The 22,143-nt window shown below is 38.0% G+C and overlaps 1 protein-coding gene across 3 annotated transcripts in view; it reads right to left on the reverse strand.

The window, feature by feature from the left end:
- The window catches only part of LOC106872334 (uncharacterized), a 30,687-nt gene that overhangs the window by 2,832 nt on the left and 5,712 nt on the right, over positions 1–22,143 (reverse strand). For 2 of the 3 annotated variants that reach the window (XR_001409758.2, XM_014919280.2), the window contains exons 2-3: positions 14,633–14,756; positions 7,514–7,625 (exon numbers count right to left, since the gene is read on the reverse strand). Coding sequence is in view for 2 of the 3 variants with exons in the window: in XM_014919280.2 (XP_014774766.1) it covers positions 7,514–7,625; positions 14,633–14,756 (236 nt within the window). In the remaining variant the exon portion in view is untranslated. Of the gene's footprint in view, positions 1–1,225; positions 7,003–7,513; positions 7,626–14,632; positions 14,757–22,143 lie in introns of those variants that run through there. The other variant, XM_014919281.2, reaches the window with a different exon arrangement.

Raw genomic sequence — 22,143 nt, forward strand, 5'->3', positions numbered from 1 at the left:
ATTGAAATATAAATAAATAAGGTAAGACTTTGAAATATATATGTGTATATATATATATATATATATATATATATATATACAGGGACACAGATACAGTTGTGTAATTTAGAAGTTTGCATTTATACATGGTGTCAAGTTCAACTTTACTGCGCAGCACCTTGGGTAGGTATTTTCTACTTTGGTCTTGTGTTAACCAATATTTTGTAAGTAGAATCAGGTAGATGGAAACTGTGAAGAAGCCTGATATGTGTGTGTGTGTTTTGTACACTCCTCTCCACCTCCACCCCCAGCCTCCTTACTCAGATGGATAAATAGGTAGGTGGGTAGTTAGAGACATAGGTATGTGTTCGTATGTGTTTAGACAGTTTCAATGCCAGTGTCTCTTTTATGTTCTGTTCCTTTTAAGTCTCATAATATCTCTGTTCAATAAATACAGATCAACGCTATTATGTTAATCAGATTGAAATGGAAACAAGAGTGGGGTGGGGTTGTGTTGATATCATCAGCTAAAAGCCCTCGAAGAGGTGTCCCAGCATTGCTGCAGTTCAACAACTACAAGAATAATCTAATAGTATATTTTGACAGACACATTTCTAAACAAGAAGAGATTGGCTCTTGGTTAAGTTATAACAGAATCATCATCATCATCATCATCATCATCGTTTAACGTCCACTTTCCATGCTAGCATGGGTTGGACAATAAAGTTCAGTATTGGAATAAGCGTGCAGGCATTGATCTGTGACTCAGTTCACTTTGCAGTCATTTGTAGTTCTAGGTTCAATTTCATGGCATGCCATTTTGGCAAAATGCCTTATTCCATAGCCTCAGATTGACCAATTTTTGAGAGTGAAATGCAGTTGACAGTAATCAAGCAGATGTCTATTATATGTGTGTGTGTGTGTGTGTGTGTGTGTGTGTGTAATATCTTGTATTTAAGTTCATAAAAACGAAGTAAATCTACAACGGGCTCTGAGGAAGCTAGAGGTAGATGAGTGGCTTGTGAAAGCCATGCAAGCCATGTCTCTGTAAAGAGATATGACTCTGGTAAACTTGGTGAATTGAAAATAAAATTTTATAAAATGAATGTAATAAAATGATATAATTAGCAGTGTGTTGATAAGCCACAGTCAACTGACTGCATTAAGAGAACAATAAAAGAATAAAACAGTATATTAAATGAAAACCTGAATATACATAAAGGAAATTAAAAACAAAACAACCATCTCTCTGGATACATAATTGACATTTGTTTTATTTTGCTTTTCTGTTCTGTAATTCATACATCTCTATAGGTTTCAAACAAAAATACATATTCAGGCTGAAAACTTTTTCTTCTTCTTCTAATACTACTACTACTACTACTACTACTACTATATTATCATCACCACCGTCATCATTGTCGTTGTTGTCATCATTCATGTCTAATTTCTTTTCCATTCTAACTTGGTTAGACACATCATCAGTCCAAATCATTTTGAACACATACATAACAGAAAAAAATGGATAACTTTAGCGTTATGTATGTCTTAAAGGAAATTTTATCATGCCACTGACATTATAGAAGTTGTTTCATTGAGTGGGGTGGTAGAACTGAAAAGTTTTTATCTGCTGTGAATCAGATCTTATTCGGAGTTACTGCTCTTCTAGATGAGTTAGTTAGTTGGCACTCCGTCGCTTACGACGTCGAGGGTTCCAGTTGTTCTGACCAACGGAACAGCCTGCTCGTGAAATTAACGTGCAAGTGGCTGAGCACTCCACAGACATGTGTACCCTTAACATAGTTCTCGGGGTTATTCAGCGTGACAAGGCTGGCCCTTTGAATTACAGGCACAACAGAAACAGGAAGTAAGAGTGAGAAAAAGTTGTGGTGAAAGAGTACAGCAGGGTTCGCCACCATCCCCTGCCAGAGCCTCGTGGATCTTTAGGTGTTTTCGCTCAATAAACACTCACAACGCCCGGTCTGGGAATCGAAACCATGATCCTATGACCGTGAGTCCGCTGCCCTAACCACTGGGCCATTGCGCCTCCACTCTAGATGAGTAACATATGCAATATGTTTCCCTCAATTATTCCAGTTTTGGCATTGTTTTATACAGGTGAATTCCCTTTGTATTACTTATCACTTTACAGAATTCACTCAGGGCATTTTATCATATTAGAAACAGTAGAAAAATTATCCCATGTTAGAACTAAGGTGTTTCCTTTACTCTGTATCAACTGTTTATTACTACTGCTCTTGTAGACAGGTAGCATGTGAAGCGTCTTGCAGAACTTATGTCTCATTCATAGATTCCATTTTTGGTATGGTTTCTATGAACGAGTACACTTTCAAGTACTACTTCACAACATGATGGCATGACTATTAATAAAACTGAAAGAAAAGAATAAAGTAGACTTTTAGATGATAGCCAAATCTTTTGGGATTAGCCTGAAAGTTGGCACTCCGTCTGTTATGATGTCGAGGGTTCCAGCTGATCCGATCAACGGAACAGGCTGCTTGTGAAATTAATGTGCAAATGGCTGAGCACTCCACTTCTCGGGAATATTCAGCGTGACACAGTGTGACAAGGCTGGCCCTTTGAAATACAGGTACAACAGAAACAGGAAGAAAGAGTGAGAGAAAGTTGTGGTGAAAGAGTACAGCAGTGTTCACCACCATCCCTGCCGGAGTCTCGTGGAGCTTTAGGTGTTTTCGCTCAATAAACACTCACAACGCCCGGCCTGGGAATCGAAACCACGATCTTATGACTGCGAGTCCACTGCCCTAACCACTGGGCCACTGTGCCTCCACAGCCTGAAAGTAAGGAATTAATTTAAAAAAAAAAATTCTAATAAAAAGAACATGCCCAAAGACCATACACAGGACAAAACGTTCTTTAGTAATGATTGCTTTCTTGGTTTCTTCCCAACAAGTTATCTGCCAGGTTAGTCAAACTTTTGCATCATGTAAGCAGTTAGCTACGTTAGACAATACACAAAACGTGTTAAAGAATATATACAGTGTGCTAAAGAAAATACACAATGTGTTATAGAATATATACACTGTGTTGGAGTATATGTATATTGTGTTGGAGAGTGCAAAATGTTTCTCGAAGACAGTGATGGAACTGGGTCTTAGGAATTAAGGGTAAGATCTGTGAAGCTTGGTTTAGAAGGGAAGGTTAAATACTATAAGCTCTTCACCCAAGCTGAAAAGCAGGTGAATACTGTACCACTGCATATCCTACTTCATTTCTGTCCTTGATTAGAGTGTATAGTTACTGTGTTGGAGAATGAACATTATATGCTGAAGATTATATATCTAAACTCTGTTGGTAAAGGTGCAATATTCATTCCAATTGAAAAATTCCTGAATCTATGTTACGGCCCACTGCTTTGGAATTTTTCCATGCCTAGTCTCCTTCACAAAATTATATCATTCAAAAAACATTTTCCTCCATAAATAAACCTCGTAGGTTGTTAATGTTGCGCTAGATTTTAACTTTGTCCACAGCTTTTTTTAGTGAATAAACCAGCCGTTATAAACATGGGAGAGATAGTTGGTTCCGTAGAATTATACATTGATAAAAAATGTACGTATGATTATGTGCAGCTTCTTGCATGTACAGATTGTTGATGCACAAATCATATCAGTGTTAGTATGTACCTAATATGCAAACATACTCACAGAAAAAATAACTATATCAATATATTAATGGCACAGCTGAAATCTATAAATGAGATGCTAGATTTCAGCTGCTAAAGCACAGCTGAAATCTATAAATGAGATGCTAGTCAGTGTTTTCTGGTACAAACATTTATTAATCTCTTAAACTTTGAATTATTGACATCTAGACACCTTCAGAATTACCCTACATCTTTTTAAGAGAAATAGTTTGCTACACAGCAATTCTCGTTAGGAATGCTATATCAAATAGTTTCAAAATAACAGTACAAATGATGCTCATGGAGCTTGGACAACAAAACAGCCATTTATTCAAACATTGTAAGGAAGAATTTTTTAATATCTTGAAAGGTAATGTTGTTTCTATTATAGAAGGTACTGAAGCTATCAAACAGTGCAAACATTTCTTTTGTGTTGTGATGTAGGTGCATTACTAGAAGCTAAGACACACACCATTGTGGCATAGAAAAACAGGATCAAATTTGTAAGGAAACTAAAGTGAAGTAACGTACACAGGTTTTAAGTCCCTAGTATTTCAGGGAGACGAGAGGATAGAAGGATTATAGCAAAATGCAAAACTGCTGCTATGAATATTGCAAATCCTAAATATTGTAAATGTAGTGTATAGTGCCATTAGTATATTGATATAGTTATTTTTACTGTGAGTATGTTTGCATATTAGGTACATACTAACACTGATATGATTTGTGCATCAACAATCTGTACATGCAAGAAGCTGCACATAATCATATGGACATTTTTTATCAATGTATAATTCTACGGAACGAACTAGACAAGGGAAATAACTCTTTTCCTTACATTAAGTTACTGTTATTGAAAAGGAGTAGCTATTTCGTTTTGTTTATGAAGAATTTCATAATTTATCACATAAACTAGAGAATTTCGTTCTCACACAACAATAAATTTTAGTAATGAGAAAAATAATCTGAAAGAGGGGAAAAAATGAATGGCATTTTTATTAAGATAGATATTACTTCCAGAGATAGTTGTGAGCATGACAATGCATGGATAAACTCTGTATGATACAAGACAAGACAATAATCGGAAGATTCCCTTAATTTATAGCAGTTAAAATTAGTTTTCCTACAGGAAATGTTGAACCTTCATTTTATCTATCATTTTGTAATTTGTTGAAGCACCTGTTTTATATTTTTGTGATATATTCACATCATAACATGATGCCTTGTTAGCTCTGCTGCTTGAATTAATATAATTTTCTTTATCCCTTTTTTTTTTTGTTCTCTAAAGTTATTCCATCACTGTCTATTCTGTTTTCTAAATGTCTTTCTAAATCAAAATCGTGAATATTTTGACAGCTTACAATTGATACCTTTAATTATAATGCCAAACATGTTGGTGAGAGTAAGAGAAGTTTCAGTCACCAGGCAGGTAACTTTGACAAGATCCATTCTCATCCTAATTACAGCTGAAGACTTCACTGTCAAAGCTAATGATTTCTTTTCTCAAAGGGCAAGAAATCACTTGTGAGTTATATAGATCTCAAGTGTATAAATCTACGCATTATCTTTCTTGAACATAGCAAGCATAAGTTTCATATTTTAACTCTTTGTTCCAAAATAATGGCTGATATAGCTGCCGCTATTTGAATATACTTTAGTACTAGTAAATCTGCCTCTAAATACATCTGACTGGTAGAACTGTTATTGTGTTGAATGGGCTGTCTTGCAGTATCTAGTCCAGCCCTTCATGCTCTGAGCTGAAATCCCACTGTGGTTCACTTTGGTGATAAACTTCTGACTACTAACCAGTTTAAAACTACCAGTTGAACTTTAGATGCCTTTAGTTGAATCATCCAATTTGTTACAAGCATTTCAGTTGGGTTTTCATTTTGAGGATATTTTTCTTCCTCCCATCTACTGGTTGGAGGGAGGGGGAGGACATCCTCAATAGAGGCCCTAAAAAGCTTCATGGGCATTGTCCTTTCAGTTAATTGAGTGATAATAAATAAGTAATAAAATAAAAAGAAAACTCATTTAACACTGAACAAACGCTGACATTTTACTTTGGTCACAGCATTACGTCTTCATGGAAAATAACCTGGCAATTATACATTTTAACATAACCTAAACTGTATTACAAATGCTGCTTCTCTCTAAAATACTTTGGCCTGAAAATCTGTTAATTCTACCCACAATTGAGCAATTGCTCACAACTGAAATGATGTAAGCATCACACTCATGTCCATTACAGATTATGTTGTAAAGAAAACTATGTAAACTACACTAAACTTAAATGACAAAGAATTTCAGGTTTGCCTGTCTCCTTACTTTTATTGCTGCCATAAAAGTACTCAGCCACTTGTGCATTTATTCAGTGAGGAGGTAACTCAGTTAATTCAACAACTCATCACTGAAACTGACAGAGATGAATTGTTAAGTAGTTTCACAAAATTTTTATTGATTCTTTTTTCACGAACTAAAACCACTAATTTTTACCTTTCGAAATAGTGTGGCATGAAGTGGATGCGAAACACATCTCCTCTAGATGGTAATACCAAACTATCAAAGGTAACTTTCCCAGAAGCTCTGGCACATAGTCTAAACAACCAAATGAATTGAGATAATATAGAATAAAATATCCTGGCCAGAAACAATAAACCTGTTCAACAGCAGTTTCATGCTAATATTTGCATTAATGTTATACAATTATACAATAAAACATAAGCTTCAAGATCCTGTTTTCATAATTCATTGATGAAAACTTTGCTCCTCCTCTTCCTCTGCTTTGCCACCATCATAATATTTTTTTACATGCACTTTCCATGTTAGTATGAGCTGGATGGTTTGACAGGATCCACTGGGTTGGAGGGCTATGTATATCACACCAATGTTTTAATTTTGAAAGGCTTCTGTTGCTGGATGTTCTTCCTAATACAAACACTTTACAAAGTGTACTGGGTGCATAAGCACTAGTGAGATTATAACTGACAAGACCAAAAAGCCATCCACTTTACAGAGTGTACTGGAATGCTTTTTTGTGACACCAGTAGTGCTAATGTAGTTTATCTTGTCACTCAAAAGACGAAAGAATCTCTATGAGTGAAGGAGTGAATAGGAGAGAGAATAGGTGAGGTGTTGAGAAGTATTATAGAAGGAACATAATCTATATAAAATATAATATTATTATATTATTGCCATTTCATGCTATACTGGGTCATCTTTGGTTGATTTCACTAGCATGTCAGTTTTGCTGGGTGAAGAAGTTATCAGCCCCTTGCTCGAACATTTGCTATTTCTGAAGACGGATATTGTGAGTGCTCTCCCACAGCTCTTCTCATGGTGCAATATAGATGATTCTAAAAGAGAAAGAGAGAGAGGAGGGGGGCAGGTTGGCAGGCAGAGGAAATTGACTTTATTTACTACTTCTAAAAGGATGAAAAGGCAAAGTTCACCACAATATGGTTTGAAATCACACTGCAGACTATGGAAACAAATACTGGCAAAATATTTTATTCAATGTTCTAATAACTCAACTAATTCACTACTTTAACCTCTTTATAAAGTATTCTTTTAACATAAAACAATCCAATGATTATATCTATCAAAGTTTGGTACAAACTATGTAAGGTAAGCATGTATAATTTCAAAATTTAAATAAATGTAATTAACAGTATTTTTGCAGCACAATAACAACTGTTTTATTTATTCATGCACTTCTGTTTATATCACTTAAAATACAAAGTTCCATGTTAAAATTTAACGTAAAGTGACATGTAGCAAAAAACTGAAGGGGAGAATTAATTGAATAACCTCAACAGAGAAAACTTGGTGCAAATCAGTAATTGTCTTAAAAAAATATTTATTTACCTTAATATGAGAAGTATTTTCTTCTATATCACCTGGTAGCCTTTTAATATCGAGTTGATAATTTTTGTTCTGTAACTTTCCTTTGTTTCCATTAATTGTGATGCACATAGATCTGTGAAACATATTTCATAGTTGATACAAAAAAAAAATAATAATAATTTGTGTGTGAGTGAGTGTATAAGTTTAAATTTGCTTGAATTAAAAACAACAAATGCAAATAAAAAAATGGCAACAAAAATACAAATACAAAAATTCACTTGCTACATTAACCTCTACCTCCACCTGTTTGCTCCCCACTCACAGTCTTATGAAAGCATCCATTCCCTCAGCCCCCTTTTATGATCCACTGCACATATCCTGTTTTATGTTCACCTTCTTATTCCTTAAAACTCCATCCTAATGTATCTCCTCTTATGACACATGTACTTGCCTCTCAATCATAGTTTAGTCTTTCAAATATTTGCCACAAAGGCACCCACCTCCACCTCCTAGATACTTCCTCTTAGTAGTGGGAGTTTTTCTCTTAACTTTTTCCTCTGTTCTTTTCTGTCTTGCTACTTACATGGCAAACTCATCAGTGCCAATGGCATGAAAAGAGCACCCAATACACTTTGTGACGTGGTTGGCATTAGGAAGGGTATCCAGCTGTAGAAACTATTGGAGCTTGATGCAGTCCTACAGCTTGCCATTACCATGCCAACATGGGAAGCAGATGTTTGATGATGATGATGATGATGAAAATTTACATATTAGAAAGAGATGTTTAGTATGATATTGAATTCCCTTTGGCCACTGAGTTTCTAGCATAGCTAAAGAGAAAAGGGTGACTTGTTTTACTATATCCATAGTTTGTTATAACTGTTTTATATATACTTTTCAAAAGCATCATTGTGACTTTTGCTTATTCAATACTGATCTTGTAACTACTATATTATTTTCTAAGTATTATATATTACAATACTGTATCACAAAATATTATCAATTTTTTTAAAGCAGAAATGGATAGATTATCTCCCTTCTGATATCTGAGCCAATTATATGGTTTTAACCTGTGATCTTTCAAGTACATGAAATATGTTTCTAATACAGTTTATGTGGGTTTCAAATTTTGGCATGAGGCCAGCAAATTCAGAGGAGCAGGTAAATTGATTATGTTAACCCCAGTGATCATCTGTTACTTATTTTAACAACTTCAAAAGGATGAAAAACAAAGTTGACCCTGGCAGCATTTGAACTCAGAATAGAAAGATGGATGAAATGTTGTTAAGCGTTTTACCTGGTATGTTAATGATTCTGCCAGCTAGCCACCTTAGTGCAATTATATATCAAAATATATTTGTATCATGGATAGTGTCAGATACAATTAAATGATTGATTTGGATTTTAGACTAGCTATATGCTCAGAAGCTGAACATAACTTACACCCATGTCATATCTATTCTTTGCTCAAAACCTAGATAATACAAGAATGTAAGTTGCTTTTTATTAAGTGAACAACTAACACTCTCTCTTCATTCTCTTCCTTGTCTCTTCAGGAGAATAAATTTCGAATTAATGCTAGTAACATTTTTTTTTTCTCATTAAGATTATAATTTGCATGAATTAAAAAAAGTACTTTTGGCTCATCATCTCATGTAAAGTAAACTGCATTTCACTGCTGAACAGGTAAGATTTCCAATTAGTGGCACACTACACATTACAGTGGTACAGTGTCATTCATTGGTTACAGTTGGTAAATTTTTATGTATTTATTTAGGGTATGAAATATAACCAGGATGCTGATATCATTGTTTAATGTTATTATTGGTTAGTTTTACTACTTAGAGCCACTATTCTCACTTTGATATAAATTTATGCCCACTTTTTAATTATTTCAATTTTTCCAATAGGGCACATTTTTGAACAAGAAACAAAACTCCATTGACACTAGGCACCCATACATGTATGGTTACAGTCACATAGATGTGTACAAGATGCAAAGACACGTGCACACACATACATATCATCATCATCATTTAACGTCAATTGTCCATGCTGGCATGGGTTGGACAGTTTGACTGGGCTACCATGCTGGAAGGCTGCACCAGACTCCAGTCTGATTTGGCATGGTTTTATATGGCTGGATACCCTTCCTAACGCCAACCTCTCCAAGAGTGTAATGGGTACTTTTATGCACCACCAGCACGGGTGCCATTTGTGTGACACCACGATGCATATAAATGCCATTGGCATGGGTGCCAATTTTTGTGACACTGGTATCTGCCATGACTGCAATTTTGCTTGGCTTGATGGGTCTTCTACTCAAGTAGAACGTAATGCCAAAGGTGTTGGTCATTGTCTCCATGAGGCCCAACACTCAAGAGGAACTCAGCCACTTTGCCTCTGTGAGGCCTAATGTTCAAAAGATGTTTCTTATGAGGCTCAATGCTCGAAAGGAACTCTGTGAGGCCCAACATTCAAAAGATGTTCTTTACATGCCACCAGTATGGGTGCACTTGGCTTGACGGGTCCTCCCAAGCACAGCACATCGCCAAAGGTTTCGGTCACCAGTCAATGCCTCTGTGAGGCTCAAAGTTTGAAGATCATGCTTCACCACCTCATCCCATGTCTTCCTGCATCTACCTCTGCCACAAGTTCCCTACTCAGAGATTGGCATTTCTTCACACAGCTGTCCTCATCCACACGCATCACATGACCGTACCAGCACAGTCATCTCTCTTGCACGCCACATCTGATTCTTCTTATGCCTAACGTTTCTCTCAAGATGCTTGCACTCTGTTGGACATATACACTGACAATGCACATCCAGCAAAGCATACTGGCTTCATTTCTTTCAAGCCTATTCATGTCCTCGACTGTCATAGCCCATGTTTCACTGCCATGCAACATAGCTGTTTGCACACAAGCATCATACAATGTACCCTTCATTCTGAGAGAGAGGCCCTTTGTTACCAGCAGGGGTAGGAGCTCTCTGAACTTTTCCCAGCCTAATCTTATTCTCACAGCTACACTCTCGGAGCATCCACCTCCTCTACTAACTTTGTCACCTAGATAATGGAAGCTATCTACTACCCCTAGCTTGCTGCCCTGACAGTTGATGGAGTCTATTTTCTGCATATTTTCAGTGTTTATTGTACCTGTGCACCTTCCACATATAAAAGTTAATTTCCTTGGTAACCTTCCTCTGATGATACTGCACTTTTTATGTGTCTAAAGTTTACACTGGTTATATTTTATGGAGTTTCTACCTACAACTTTTCTACAGCTTGGGGAGGGCCATTTACCTGAAGGGATTTGTGATTTGTCTGCCTTCCTACTTACTATGACTTTGGTTTTTGCTAGGTTAACTCTAAGGCCTTTTGATTCTAGACCTTACTTCCATACCTGAAACTTCTTCTCTAGTTCAGGTTGTGATTCAGCTATAAGAGCAAGGTCATCAGCATAGAGGAGCTCCCAGGGGCAGCCTGTCTTGAATTCCTGTTATTGTTTGGGGAACTATGATGAACAAGAGGGGGCTGAGCACCAATCCTTGATGAAGCCCTACTTTGACCCTGAATTCTTTGCTGTACTCGTCCACCCTCACCTTACTTGTAGTGTCTCTGCACAAGGCTTGTACAGCTCTCACCAACCACTTGTCTATCCCTAGTTTCTGCATTGACCACCAGATAAGGGATTGGGGGACTCTGTCAAATGCTTTCTCCAAGTCAACAAAAGCCAAGTACAGAGATTTATCTTTGGCTATGTATTTCTCCTGCAGTTGCCTTACCAGAAATATAGCATCGGTGGTGCTTCTACCTGGCACAAAACCAAACTGTATCTCATCTAGACTAACTTTCTCCCTAATTAGTTAGGTTATGACTCTCTCTGCAACCTTCATCACCTGATCCAACAATTTGATACCTCTGTAATTATTTCTATCTAAGGCAACACCTTTACCTATGTAGCAGTTGACTATAGTGCTGCTACACCAGTCATTGGGTATGAATCTTTCATGAACCACCTGATTTACAATACGGGTGACTAGACCATCTCAGCGGTGATTCCTGATGGCCTGGGGGCTTTCCCTGTCTTCATATCCATAATTGCTTTATCTACCAGGGTACTGTCGTTTCAGGTAGATGGTCCCTCAATTAGATCAACATCTTTTCATTCATTCTCCATGTTCAGCAGTCTTTCATAATGGCATCTCCAAGCCTCTTTCTTTAAAGACTCATTAAAAGCAAGTGCACCATCATCCATGCACTTCCTATGACATCACAATTTTCTCTCACACACTGTCCTGCAATCCAAAATATTTCAGTTCTTTGGTCCTCACGATGCTGAATATAGGCAAACTTATTCTTTTCTGCCTCCCCCTTGGCTAGATACACATGTCTCCTAGCTTCCCTTCTGGCTATCTGATACAATTCCCTGCTACCTCACTCCTCTAGGCCTTCTCAGGCCTTTTTATTTGCTCTAATGGCCCTGTCTACAGTATTGTTCTACCACCACGTTACCCTAGGTCTGGAAGGGACTTTGTACCAGCCACAGATTTGGACTGTGACACTCAGCAAGCTGTCCCACAGGAATTCCCAATAGCCCTCTATGTCACAAGTTTGTAGCTCCTCCTCCCTCTCATCAAATTTCTCAATTAGGATGTCCCTAAATCTCTGACCTAAATCTTTTCCAGATTGGTCTGCTTCTTGGCATCCTTCTAGCCTGGAGTCTAAAATTGCTAATGACTAGTCTATGCTGGGTGGTATATTCTTCAGCAGGGAGGGTTTTTGTATTTAAGAGCAATCATGCATCCCGCAACAATCACCAACCCTACTAGTTACCAAGTAAGGAAATAATCTCCCAGTTTAGCAAACAACAAAAAGTTTAACATGTTTTACATGGAAAACTGGAAACAAACAACAAGGTTTTTTACATTCCGCAGGACTAAGGAGGCACAAATTTAAAAGAACACATAGTTCACAGGAAATAGTATTGTTTTGTTATAATTTTATTTTAACAACTTGGATTTGAGCAGTTTGATGTGTGTGTGCACATATGAACATCATTTACTATTCAAATAGATATATTTGCAAGTGTCTAGCGATTATGACTACAATGATATTAAAACTGTAAAATACATGTTCTATGCTGGGTGTTTTGAAAACCTAACAATGCAAAAGAAATTTGGCAATTGAATTACATGGTAAACTGCAGTCATTCTTGCTTATAATGTTGTCTTTTTTATGTTTGACCCAAAGTTAACTTTGATCCAGCAGATCCCTCGTCTTTTATCATATATAGTATATCTAGTATGTCCTGTCTTTTTTAAGATGATTGGTTGCAGTTCTTAAGAGATTTCTTGTAGTTTGAGGGGACCTCTTAAAGGTTATCAACTCAGCTTATTTGTTTAATATATAGCAGTGGAAAAACAGATTAGCAGCCTCAGCTTTCTTATACCTTACCAGCTTAGAAAATAAAAGATACACTGGTTAATGCATTTCTAGATGCAGTGTGTTTAAATATAAGACAGGATGGTCATGGTTAAAATGCCTTTCATAACAGATAAGTCTGTTGATGGCTGCAATGGGATAAAACTACAGCTTATACAACAGATGATTAAAAAGAACCACATATAACAAAGCTTGTGATGAGGAATGCATGCAGATACTCAATACAAAGATTATTGCAAGAAAATAGTCAATGACGTTAATATTTTAGGTGCATAAATGTGTGTGTATGTGTATGTGTGTGTGCGTAACTATGAGTCTGTGTTTGTCCCCACTGTCATTGCTTGACAACTGATGCTAGTGTCTTTATGTCTCCATAACTTAGCAGTTCAGCCAAAGAGGCCGATAGAATAAGTACTAGGCTTACAAAGAATAAATCCCAGGGTCGATTTCTTCAACTAAAACCCTTTGAGGTGGTGCTCCAGCATGGCTGCAGTCAAATAACTGAAACAAGTAAAAGAATATCTGCAAAATGAATGCACAGTCTCTAAAACACAGAATGGGAAATGGAAGTTGGTTATTATGCATAATATACATATCAGTTGTAGAATAATGAAACACTATGTGGGTTGTTTAGTGGAGGCGCAATGGCCCAGTGGTTAGGGCAGCGGACTTGCGGTCATAGGATCGCGATTTCGATTCCCAGACCGGGCGTAGTGAGTGTTTATTGAGTGAAAACACCTAAAGCTCCAAGAGGCTCCGGCAGGGGATAATGGCGAACCCTGCTGTACTCTTTCACCACAACTTTCTCTCAGGGGCCGACCTTGTCACACTGTGTCACACTAAACCTCCCTGAGAACTACGTTAAGGGTACATGTGTCTGTGGAGTGCTCAGCCACTTGCACGTTAATTTCACGAGCAGGCTGTTCCGTTGATCGGATCAACTGGAACCCTCGGGGTTGTAAGCGACCGAGTGCCAACAACAACGTGGGTTGTTTGCTTGACCTGCAAGAAACAGGAGCCAAATCTCCCAAAATTTACAATCCACTATTTTAAAAAGACATATTAGATCAGTTGCTCTCAGTCAGGAGTTACATAGATGTTTAGGGGTCCACACAAGCAAAATACTACATTGGGGATGCACAGTAGTATATTAAGGGTCCATGAAAAAATTTTGCTTTAGATGTATTTTATTACAAGAAACAGCAAGATTTCTTTCTCAAATGTTTTACATAGTTCAAACAACACAAGTGAATGTGTGTAAAAAAACAAAATAGGAATTTTGAAGACAGTATCTATAAAATTAGTTCCTAAACATTGAATGGCTATGGGGGTCCATCAGAATAAAATAATAATCAAAGGGGTCCATAGCTAAAAAATGGTTGAGAAGCCCTGTATTAGACAATGTAGTCAGAGATATACAAAAAACAAGATGGCTCCGGCTTGAATGCCTTTGATCAGAGGTCACCTTAATTGAGTTGACAGGGAGAGGAAGCTTAGACAATAACATTATCTCTAAAATAAATGAACTATTAGAGCAACTAAAGTAAACTAATAAATTCCATGCTCAAATTCTGAATCCATATTTCAAACAATGGTTATCTGTAGTCTTTAGAAAGATGAAACAGACAAAAACATACATAATCATATACACGACATACAAAAACATGAAGAATATGGAAATTTATAAGACAACCTTGTATGGAATTCATAAATTACATTGGCATTTTTAGCATTTGGTTGATTTTTCTTGAATGGTTTCAGGTTAGGTATATCTAATATAACCTGTACAATGCCTGGTTTAAAGTTTTCATCAGTTACTGAAAAGAAGAAGAAAAAAAAATTATAATTGTCATGAAAATATAAAATAGATAAAAATATAAGTACAGGTGTTGTATTGATAAGTATTTCCAGCATAATAATTTATTTTGACTAACTGAAAAACATCCAGATCATGAAATAGAGTAAATTCATAATGAATATATAAATGTACACACACATACATATATACATATAGGAGTGGCTGTGTAGTATGAACTTTGTTTCCCAACCACATGGTTCCAGTTCAGACCCTTGCCACCTTGGGCAAGTGTCTTTTGATTGGATTTGGAAGATGGAAACTGAAAGAAGCCCAACATATATATATGTGTGCGTGTGTATGTGGGCGTGCGTGTGTGTCCGAGTTTGTCACCCCACCATCACTTGACAACTGGTGTTAGTGTGTTTATGTCTTTGTAACATAGCACTTCGGCAGAAGAGACTGATGGAATAAGTGCTAGGTTTACAAAGAATAAGTGCTGGGGTTAATTGCTTCAACTAAAGGTGGCACTCCAGCATGGCCGCAGTCAGATGACTGAAACAAATAAAAAGAATACATACATATATATATATATATATATATATACATATATATACTTATATCATCATCATTGTTTAACGTCCGTTTTTCATGCTGGCATGGGTTGGACGGTTCGACTGGGGTCTGGGAAGCTAAGAGGCTGCACCAGGCTCCAGTCTGATCTGGCAGTCTTTCTACAGCTGGATGCCCTTCCTAACGCCAACCACTCCAAGAGTGTAGTGGGTGCTTTTCACGTGCCAGAGGGGGCTGGCAATGACCACGATCGGTTGGTGCTTTTTATGTGCCACCGGCATGGAAGCCAGCGCTGGCATCGGCTATGTTTGGATGGTGCTTTTTACATGCCACCGGCACAGGGATCACAACTACAATTTCCATTTGATTTTGGTTTTGATGTACTTGACTCAATAGGTCTCCTCAAGCACAGTATGTCACCCTACAATCCAAGGTACTTTTGAGTGGGCTGGTTATGTGACACTGGTGTTGGTTACAGCTGTGAACTCACTTTATTTTCTGGGTCTTCTCAATCACAGCATCTCTCCAGAAGTCTCTGTCTTTCGTCATTGCCTCTGTGAGGCCCAACGTTCGAAGGTCATGCCTGACCATCTCATCCCATGTCTTCCTGGGTCTCCCTCTACCCCGGATTCCTTCCACTGTTTGGGAGTGGCACTTCTTCACACAGATCTCCTCATCCATCCGTAGTACATGACCATACTAGCTCAAACGTCTCTCTTGCATGCCACATCCGATGCTTCTTATGTCCAACATTTCTCTCAGGGCGCTTACAATCTGTTGTGTGTACACACTGACATTACACATCCAGCAGATCTTGCTAGCTTCATTTCTTTTGAGCCTACTCATGTCTTCAACAGTCACAGCCCATGTTTCACTGGCGTGAAGCATGGCAGTTCACACACAAGCATCGTACAATCTACCTTTCACTCTGAGCAAGAGGCCTTTTGTCACCAGTAGGGGTAGGAGCTTTCTGAACTGTGCCCAGGCTATTCTCATTGTAGTGGTAACACTCTCTGAGCATCCACCCCTACTACAGACTTGGTGGAAGCTATCAGCTACTTCTAGTTTCTGGCATGTGATGGAATCTGTTTCCTGAGCATCTGTGGTGTTTATTGCCCCTGTGCATCTGCTGCACATGAAAGCTATCTTCCCGGTTAATTTTCCTTTGATGTTGCTGCACCTCTTATGTGTCCATAGCTTACACTGGGTTACATCTCTGTAAGTTAGTGGTTCGGCAAAAGAACTGAGAGAATAAGCACTAGACTTAAAAAATAAGCCATGGGGTTGATTTCTTTGACTAAAACCCTTCAAGGTGGTGCCCCGGCATGGCAGCAGTGGAATGACTGAAACAAATAACAAATAAACAAAAAGATAAAAGATATATATATATATATATAGATAGATATATATATGTGTGTGTGTGTGTGTGTGTGTGTGTGTGTGTGTGTGTATAAGGTGTGGCTGTGTGGTAAGAAGCTTGCTTCCCAACTGCATGGTTCCAGGTTCAGTCCCATTGTGTGGCACTTTGGGTAAGTGTTTTCTATAGTTTTGGGCTGACCAAAGCCTTGTGAGTGAATTTGGTAGACAGAAACTGAAAGAAGCCCATCATATATTTACATATATATATTTATGTGTATGTGTATCTTTGTGTCTGTACTTGTCTCCACTACCTTCCACTATCGCTCGATGACCAATGTTGGTGCATTTACATCCTCTTAACTTAGTGGTTTGGCAAAACGGACCAATACAGTAAGTACTAGGCTTACAAAGAATAAGTCCTGGGGTCAATTTCTTAGACTAAAACTTTTTAAGGCGATGCTCCAGCATGGCTGCAGTAAAATGACTGAAACATGTCAAAGAATAGAAGAAAAGAATGTATGTGTGTGTGTGCATGCGTGCATGTGTGTGTATGTGTATATGTATATGTATGTATATATATGTAAATATCAAACAGTGAGAATGCGTGCTCAGTGCTGCATTACTGGATAAAGATTCTTTATTTGAGCATTAAGGCTATAATTGGTAGCCTGTGGTATTGGTTTTGGTGATGATAATGTCTGTGACATGATGGTGAGTGTTATTGGCCATTAGCCCTTTAGTATATTCAACTAGCCATATCAGGTTTGAAGATTCTACCTGGTTTATGTTCAAACTGACCAGATCCAACCTCTCATACCTACCTTACAATGTCATTCTAAAAATAAACAATCACATCACCGAAACCTCAAAGTATGAGATAATGTCTCATTAATTCGAAGCCATGTGAATAAGTAAGCATTACATTTCACAGAGCAATCTGAATGCAAAAGGGTGAAGGAATTGATGGTGGCAGTGGTGGGGATGCTGTCCACATTGGTTGTTGTTTTTGTTTTTGTTGTTGATGGTTGTTGTATTAGTATTGATAATTGTGGTAGTTGTAAAAGTTGGTTCAAACCAGTTGTTCTCAACTGGGGTCCTCATGACCCCTTGTGGCCCACATAGGACTTTTGTGGGTTCATGCAAGCAAAGTAGTAAATTGGGAATCCACAGTGGTATTTGAAGGGTTTGCTTTAGATATATTTATCACAAGAAACAGCTAGGTTTCTTTCTCTAATGTTTTACATAGTTTAACATGTTTCTGGCCACAGAAACATGTTCTCTCAGAGAGTGCTGTGGCAAACTTATACGAGTGAAGATGCGAAAATGGAAATTTTGAAAGAAGTATCTATAAAACTTGTTTCTAAACACTGAATGGCTATGGAGGTCCACAGAAATAAAATAGTATTCACAGGGGTCCATAGGTTAAAAAAAAAAAGATGGTTGAGAAACACTGATTTAGATAGTGAGTGAATGTGTTAGGTAGGTAGGTTGATAGATAGAAAGATAGGTAGATACTTATTGGTAGGTTGATAGATAGAAAGATAGGTAGATACTTATGAAGAAAATTTACATAAACACACACAAATGTTCACATTGAAAGATTGCATCTCACACTACATTAGTACTTATAGAAACACAAACACAAACATACATACATATATGTATCTATTTATTGAAATGATAGTTTTCCAAATTACTAACAACTTTAATCCAATCTAAAACATTGAGGAGCGATCTTCTATTCTTTTATCAGTTTCAGTCATTTGACTGAAGGCCATGCTGGAGCACCAAATCAACCCCAGGACTTATTTTTTAAGCCTAGTACTTATTCAGTTGGTCTCTTTGGTTAAACTGTTAAGTCATGGGAATGTAAATACATCAACACTGGTTGTCAAGCAGTGCTGGGGGAACAAATACATAATTCATAAAAGTTCTATACCTTTTACGCAACACCACTCCTATCTTGCAGCCCATAGACCAACAAGTGATTTTTAATTTTAAAAAATTGTATACCACATGCCTGTTTCATCAGTGCTTTGAAGTCATCGAAAATATAAATCTAACCCTTCGTTAGTTTTGGAAGAAGCACTACAACATTAACTGCCCAAAAATCATCAATATGGTCTGGCAGGTTGTAATGAGGAAAATGCTGAATTCTGCATGGAGGAAACTGTGGCCTGACTGCATATCCAGAAGAGACTTTGAGGGGTTTGAGTCTGAGACACCTGTAGTTGAAGAGATAGTGTCTCTTGGCAAGTCCATGGGCCTCAAGGTTGACAATGGGGACATTAATGATTTCATCGAGGAACACTCAGAGGAGCTGACGACAGATGAATTCCTGCAGCTTCAAACCAGTAGCTGCCAACAACCCAGATATATCACCTTAACATTAGCTGCACCTAAATACTGGCTGCATCACAGCTAAGGACAGGGTTCCTCACCAACAATGCCTACACAGACTACAAGCTAGCCTTCCAACCTTATGCATCCCCTGTAATTCCCTATGTTCAACTCCATATATGTGGGTGCTGACACACATATGTCTATGTACATATGTTTTCTCTCTCTTTCTTTCTCTCCCTAATACCACAAAACCTCAATGCTCTATGATCTCCCCCACCCCACCAGCAATGCTGTTGTGACAACATTAGCATTCATCTGTCATGCTGACATGGGTAAATACCAAAAGCATGAATGTGTATGTACACACACACTAGATAACACACTAGATAACACACATATACGTTCTTCCAGACAAACATGCACACATTCATATGCACACATATCAATGCAGGAATGTACATATTCATGCTCACCAATCATCCACACACACACACATACTCATATATGCATCCTAAACACATATGTGCACACATGTATATACAGCAGGCACTAATGAACACACATTCACGCACACACTTATATAACTGATACATAGCTGATATACACGTGGCACCATACATCCACATATTCATGCATGCAAGTACACACACATACCTGATATGTACTCACACCCATATGTACACACACACACTCAGGTAAGCATGCACATATGCACCAACAAGCTAATGCCATCAGCTCTCATTGACACGTACACTCCCCCCACTACTAAACACACATGCATAGCTGACACAGATGCATAGGCATCAGATATCCACATTTATGCATTCACACATCTGCTATACACACACACACACATGCCTTCTCCAAAGACTGACCAGACAGTAAGGCACAACCAACTTCCTGTCTTGCCATGTGGGCCAAGAAATTCTCTGTTTTAATGCATCTGGTGTTACTGGAGTGCTGATCTCACTTTTAACAACACCATGTGACTTGCCTTGGCCAATGGCAGACCAGTTTTCTGTAGCCATCTTGGATTTACTGTATCTCTCCATTCAGTTAACTGAGCTCCATGAGCCTATGAAACTCATGGGGCAAAATCAAACCGTTTTAAATAATAATATATGTAACTCCTACTAAATATGTTGAGTGTCTCTTTAGTTTGTTTGTCCACTGAACCATATATATTAGGTACGTTGCTTAGTAGTTAAGATATTTGGCTCATGATCACAAGGTTGTGAGTAATTCCAAGTGATGCATTGTGTCCTTGAGCAAGACTCTTTATTTCATGTTGCTCCAGTACACTCAGCTGGTAAAAATAAGTAGTACCTGTACTTCAAAGGGCCAACCATGTCACACTGTGTCATGCTGAATCTCCCTGAAAACTACATTAAGGGTACACATGTCTGTGGAGTGCTCATCCATTTACGTGTTAATTTCACAAGGAGGCTGTTCCGTTGATCGAATCAATTGGAACTCTTGTCTACATAACCAATGGAGTGCCATATACATATATATATATATATATACATATACATGTATATACATATACACACACACACATATATATATATATATATATATATATATATCTTCTTCTTAATCCTTTTTGCCCCTTGTGGAGCATAGGGCCTCAACAGTTGTTTTCCACTTTTTGCGACCATTGGCATGTTTCTTGACCGCTTCCCATATCAGGCCAGTGTTCCTGAGCTCGTCCAAAATGCTCCGCTTCCATGTCTGTTTCGGGCGTCCTCGTTTCCTTTTCCCCTGCAGGTTCCAGTGAAGTGCTTGTCGTGTCACATTTGAGGGTTCTTTCTGCAGTGTGTGTCCGATCCATCTCCATTTCCTTCGTCTAATCTGAACATGTATGGGCTCCTGGTTGGCCCTTTCCCACAGGTCGATGTTTGGCACTGTCAAACCACTTCAGATGGAGGATCTGCTGGAGACATCTGTTGATGAAGGTCTGGATCTTCTTGTAGTTGTTGCAGGTGGCTCTCCATGTTTCAGAGCCATACAAAAGCACAGATTTTACGTTTGAGCTAAATAAGCGGAGTTTAATTCGAGTTGAGATGGCAGTGGACTTCCATACCGGCCGAAGAATAGTGAAGGCTATATATATATATACACACACACACACATGTTTATGTATTTTAAATGGTAAAATATGACCATCCCCAAGTATAACAATATATAATACAGTTCTATATTTAAGGGATGAGCAAGTATGTACATTATTTACATTTGACTGATATTTGTCCTCATCTTGTTTGTTGTTAACACAACGTTTCAGCTTACATACCCTCCAGCCTTCATCAGGTGTCTCGGGGGAATTTCGAACCTGGGTTCTCATTCCTAAGGTATTTTTCGATGTTATTATCATTATTATTATTATTATTATTATTATTCAGGTCACTGCCTGGAATGGAACTCGGAATTTTGGGGTTAGTAGCCTGCGCTCTTAACCACTACGGCATATATATATTCTTTTATTCATTTTAGTCATTTGGCTGCAGTCATGCTGGAGCACCACCCTGAATTTTCTAGTTGAATGAATTAACCCCAATACTTATTTTTTTAAGCATTGTACTTTTTCTATCAATCTCTTTTGCCAAACCATTAATGTAAACAAGTGGTGATGGGTAACAGACACAAAGACACACTGCCTGAGGCTATAGCAGAAGACACCTGCCCAATGTACCACACAGTGGGACTGAACCTGGAACTATGTGGTTGAGAAGCAAGCTTCTTACCACACAGCCACGCCTGCACAGATATATATCTATATATATAAATTTGACATGGTCGATTCTTTCTTGTCTTGGGATTCACAGTCAAACGGCTGGGTGGAATTGCACGAAAAATTACACAGATGTGTAGAATGATCCGGTGGTGATGCTGGACTTTGTAGTTTTTCATAGCTCCCATGGTTACCAAGATAATCTACTATGATAATACTCTTGTGTTTATAAATGAGAAAGGAAGGGGTTAGGGTTAGGGATGATGAAAATTGTATGCTGAAAAAACTAAATCAAAAGCGTTTCAACACTGTGTGAATATGTGTATGTAAAAGTGGGTATGTGAATGTGTGTGTGTGTGGGGGGGGTGCAATGGAAGTGGGATGGTGCATTTGTGTTCGC

Source organism: Octopus bimaculoides, chromosome 4 (genome assembly GCF_001194135.2).
Source record: "Octopus bimaculoides isolate UCB-OBI-ISO-001 chromosome 4, ASM119413v2, whole genome shotgun sequence".
NCBI lineage: Eukaryota > Metazoa > Mollusca > Cephalopoda > Octopoda > Octopodidae > Octopus > Octopus bimaculoides.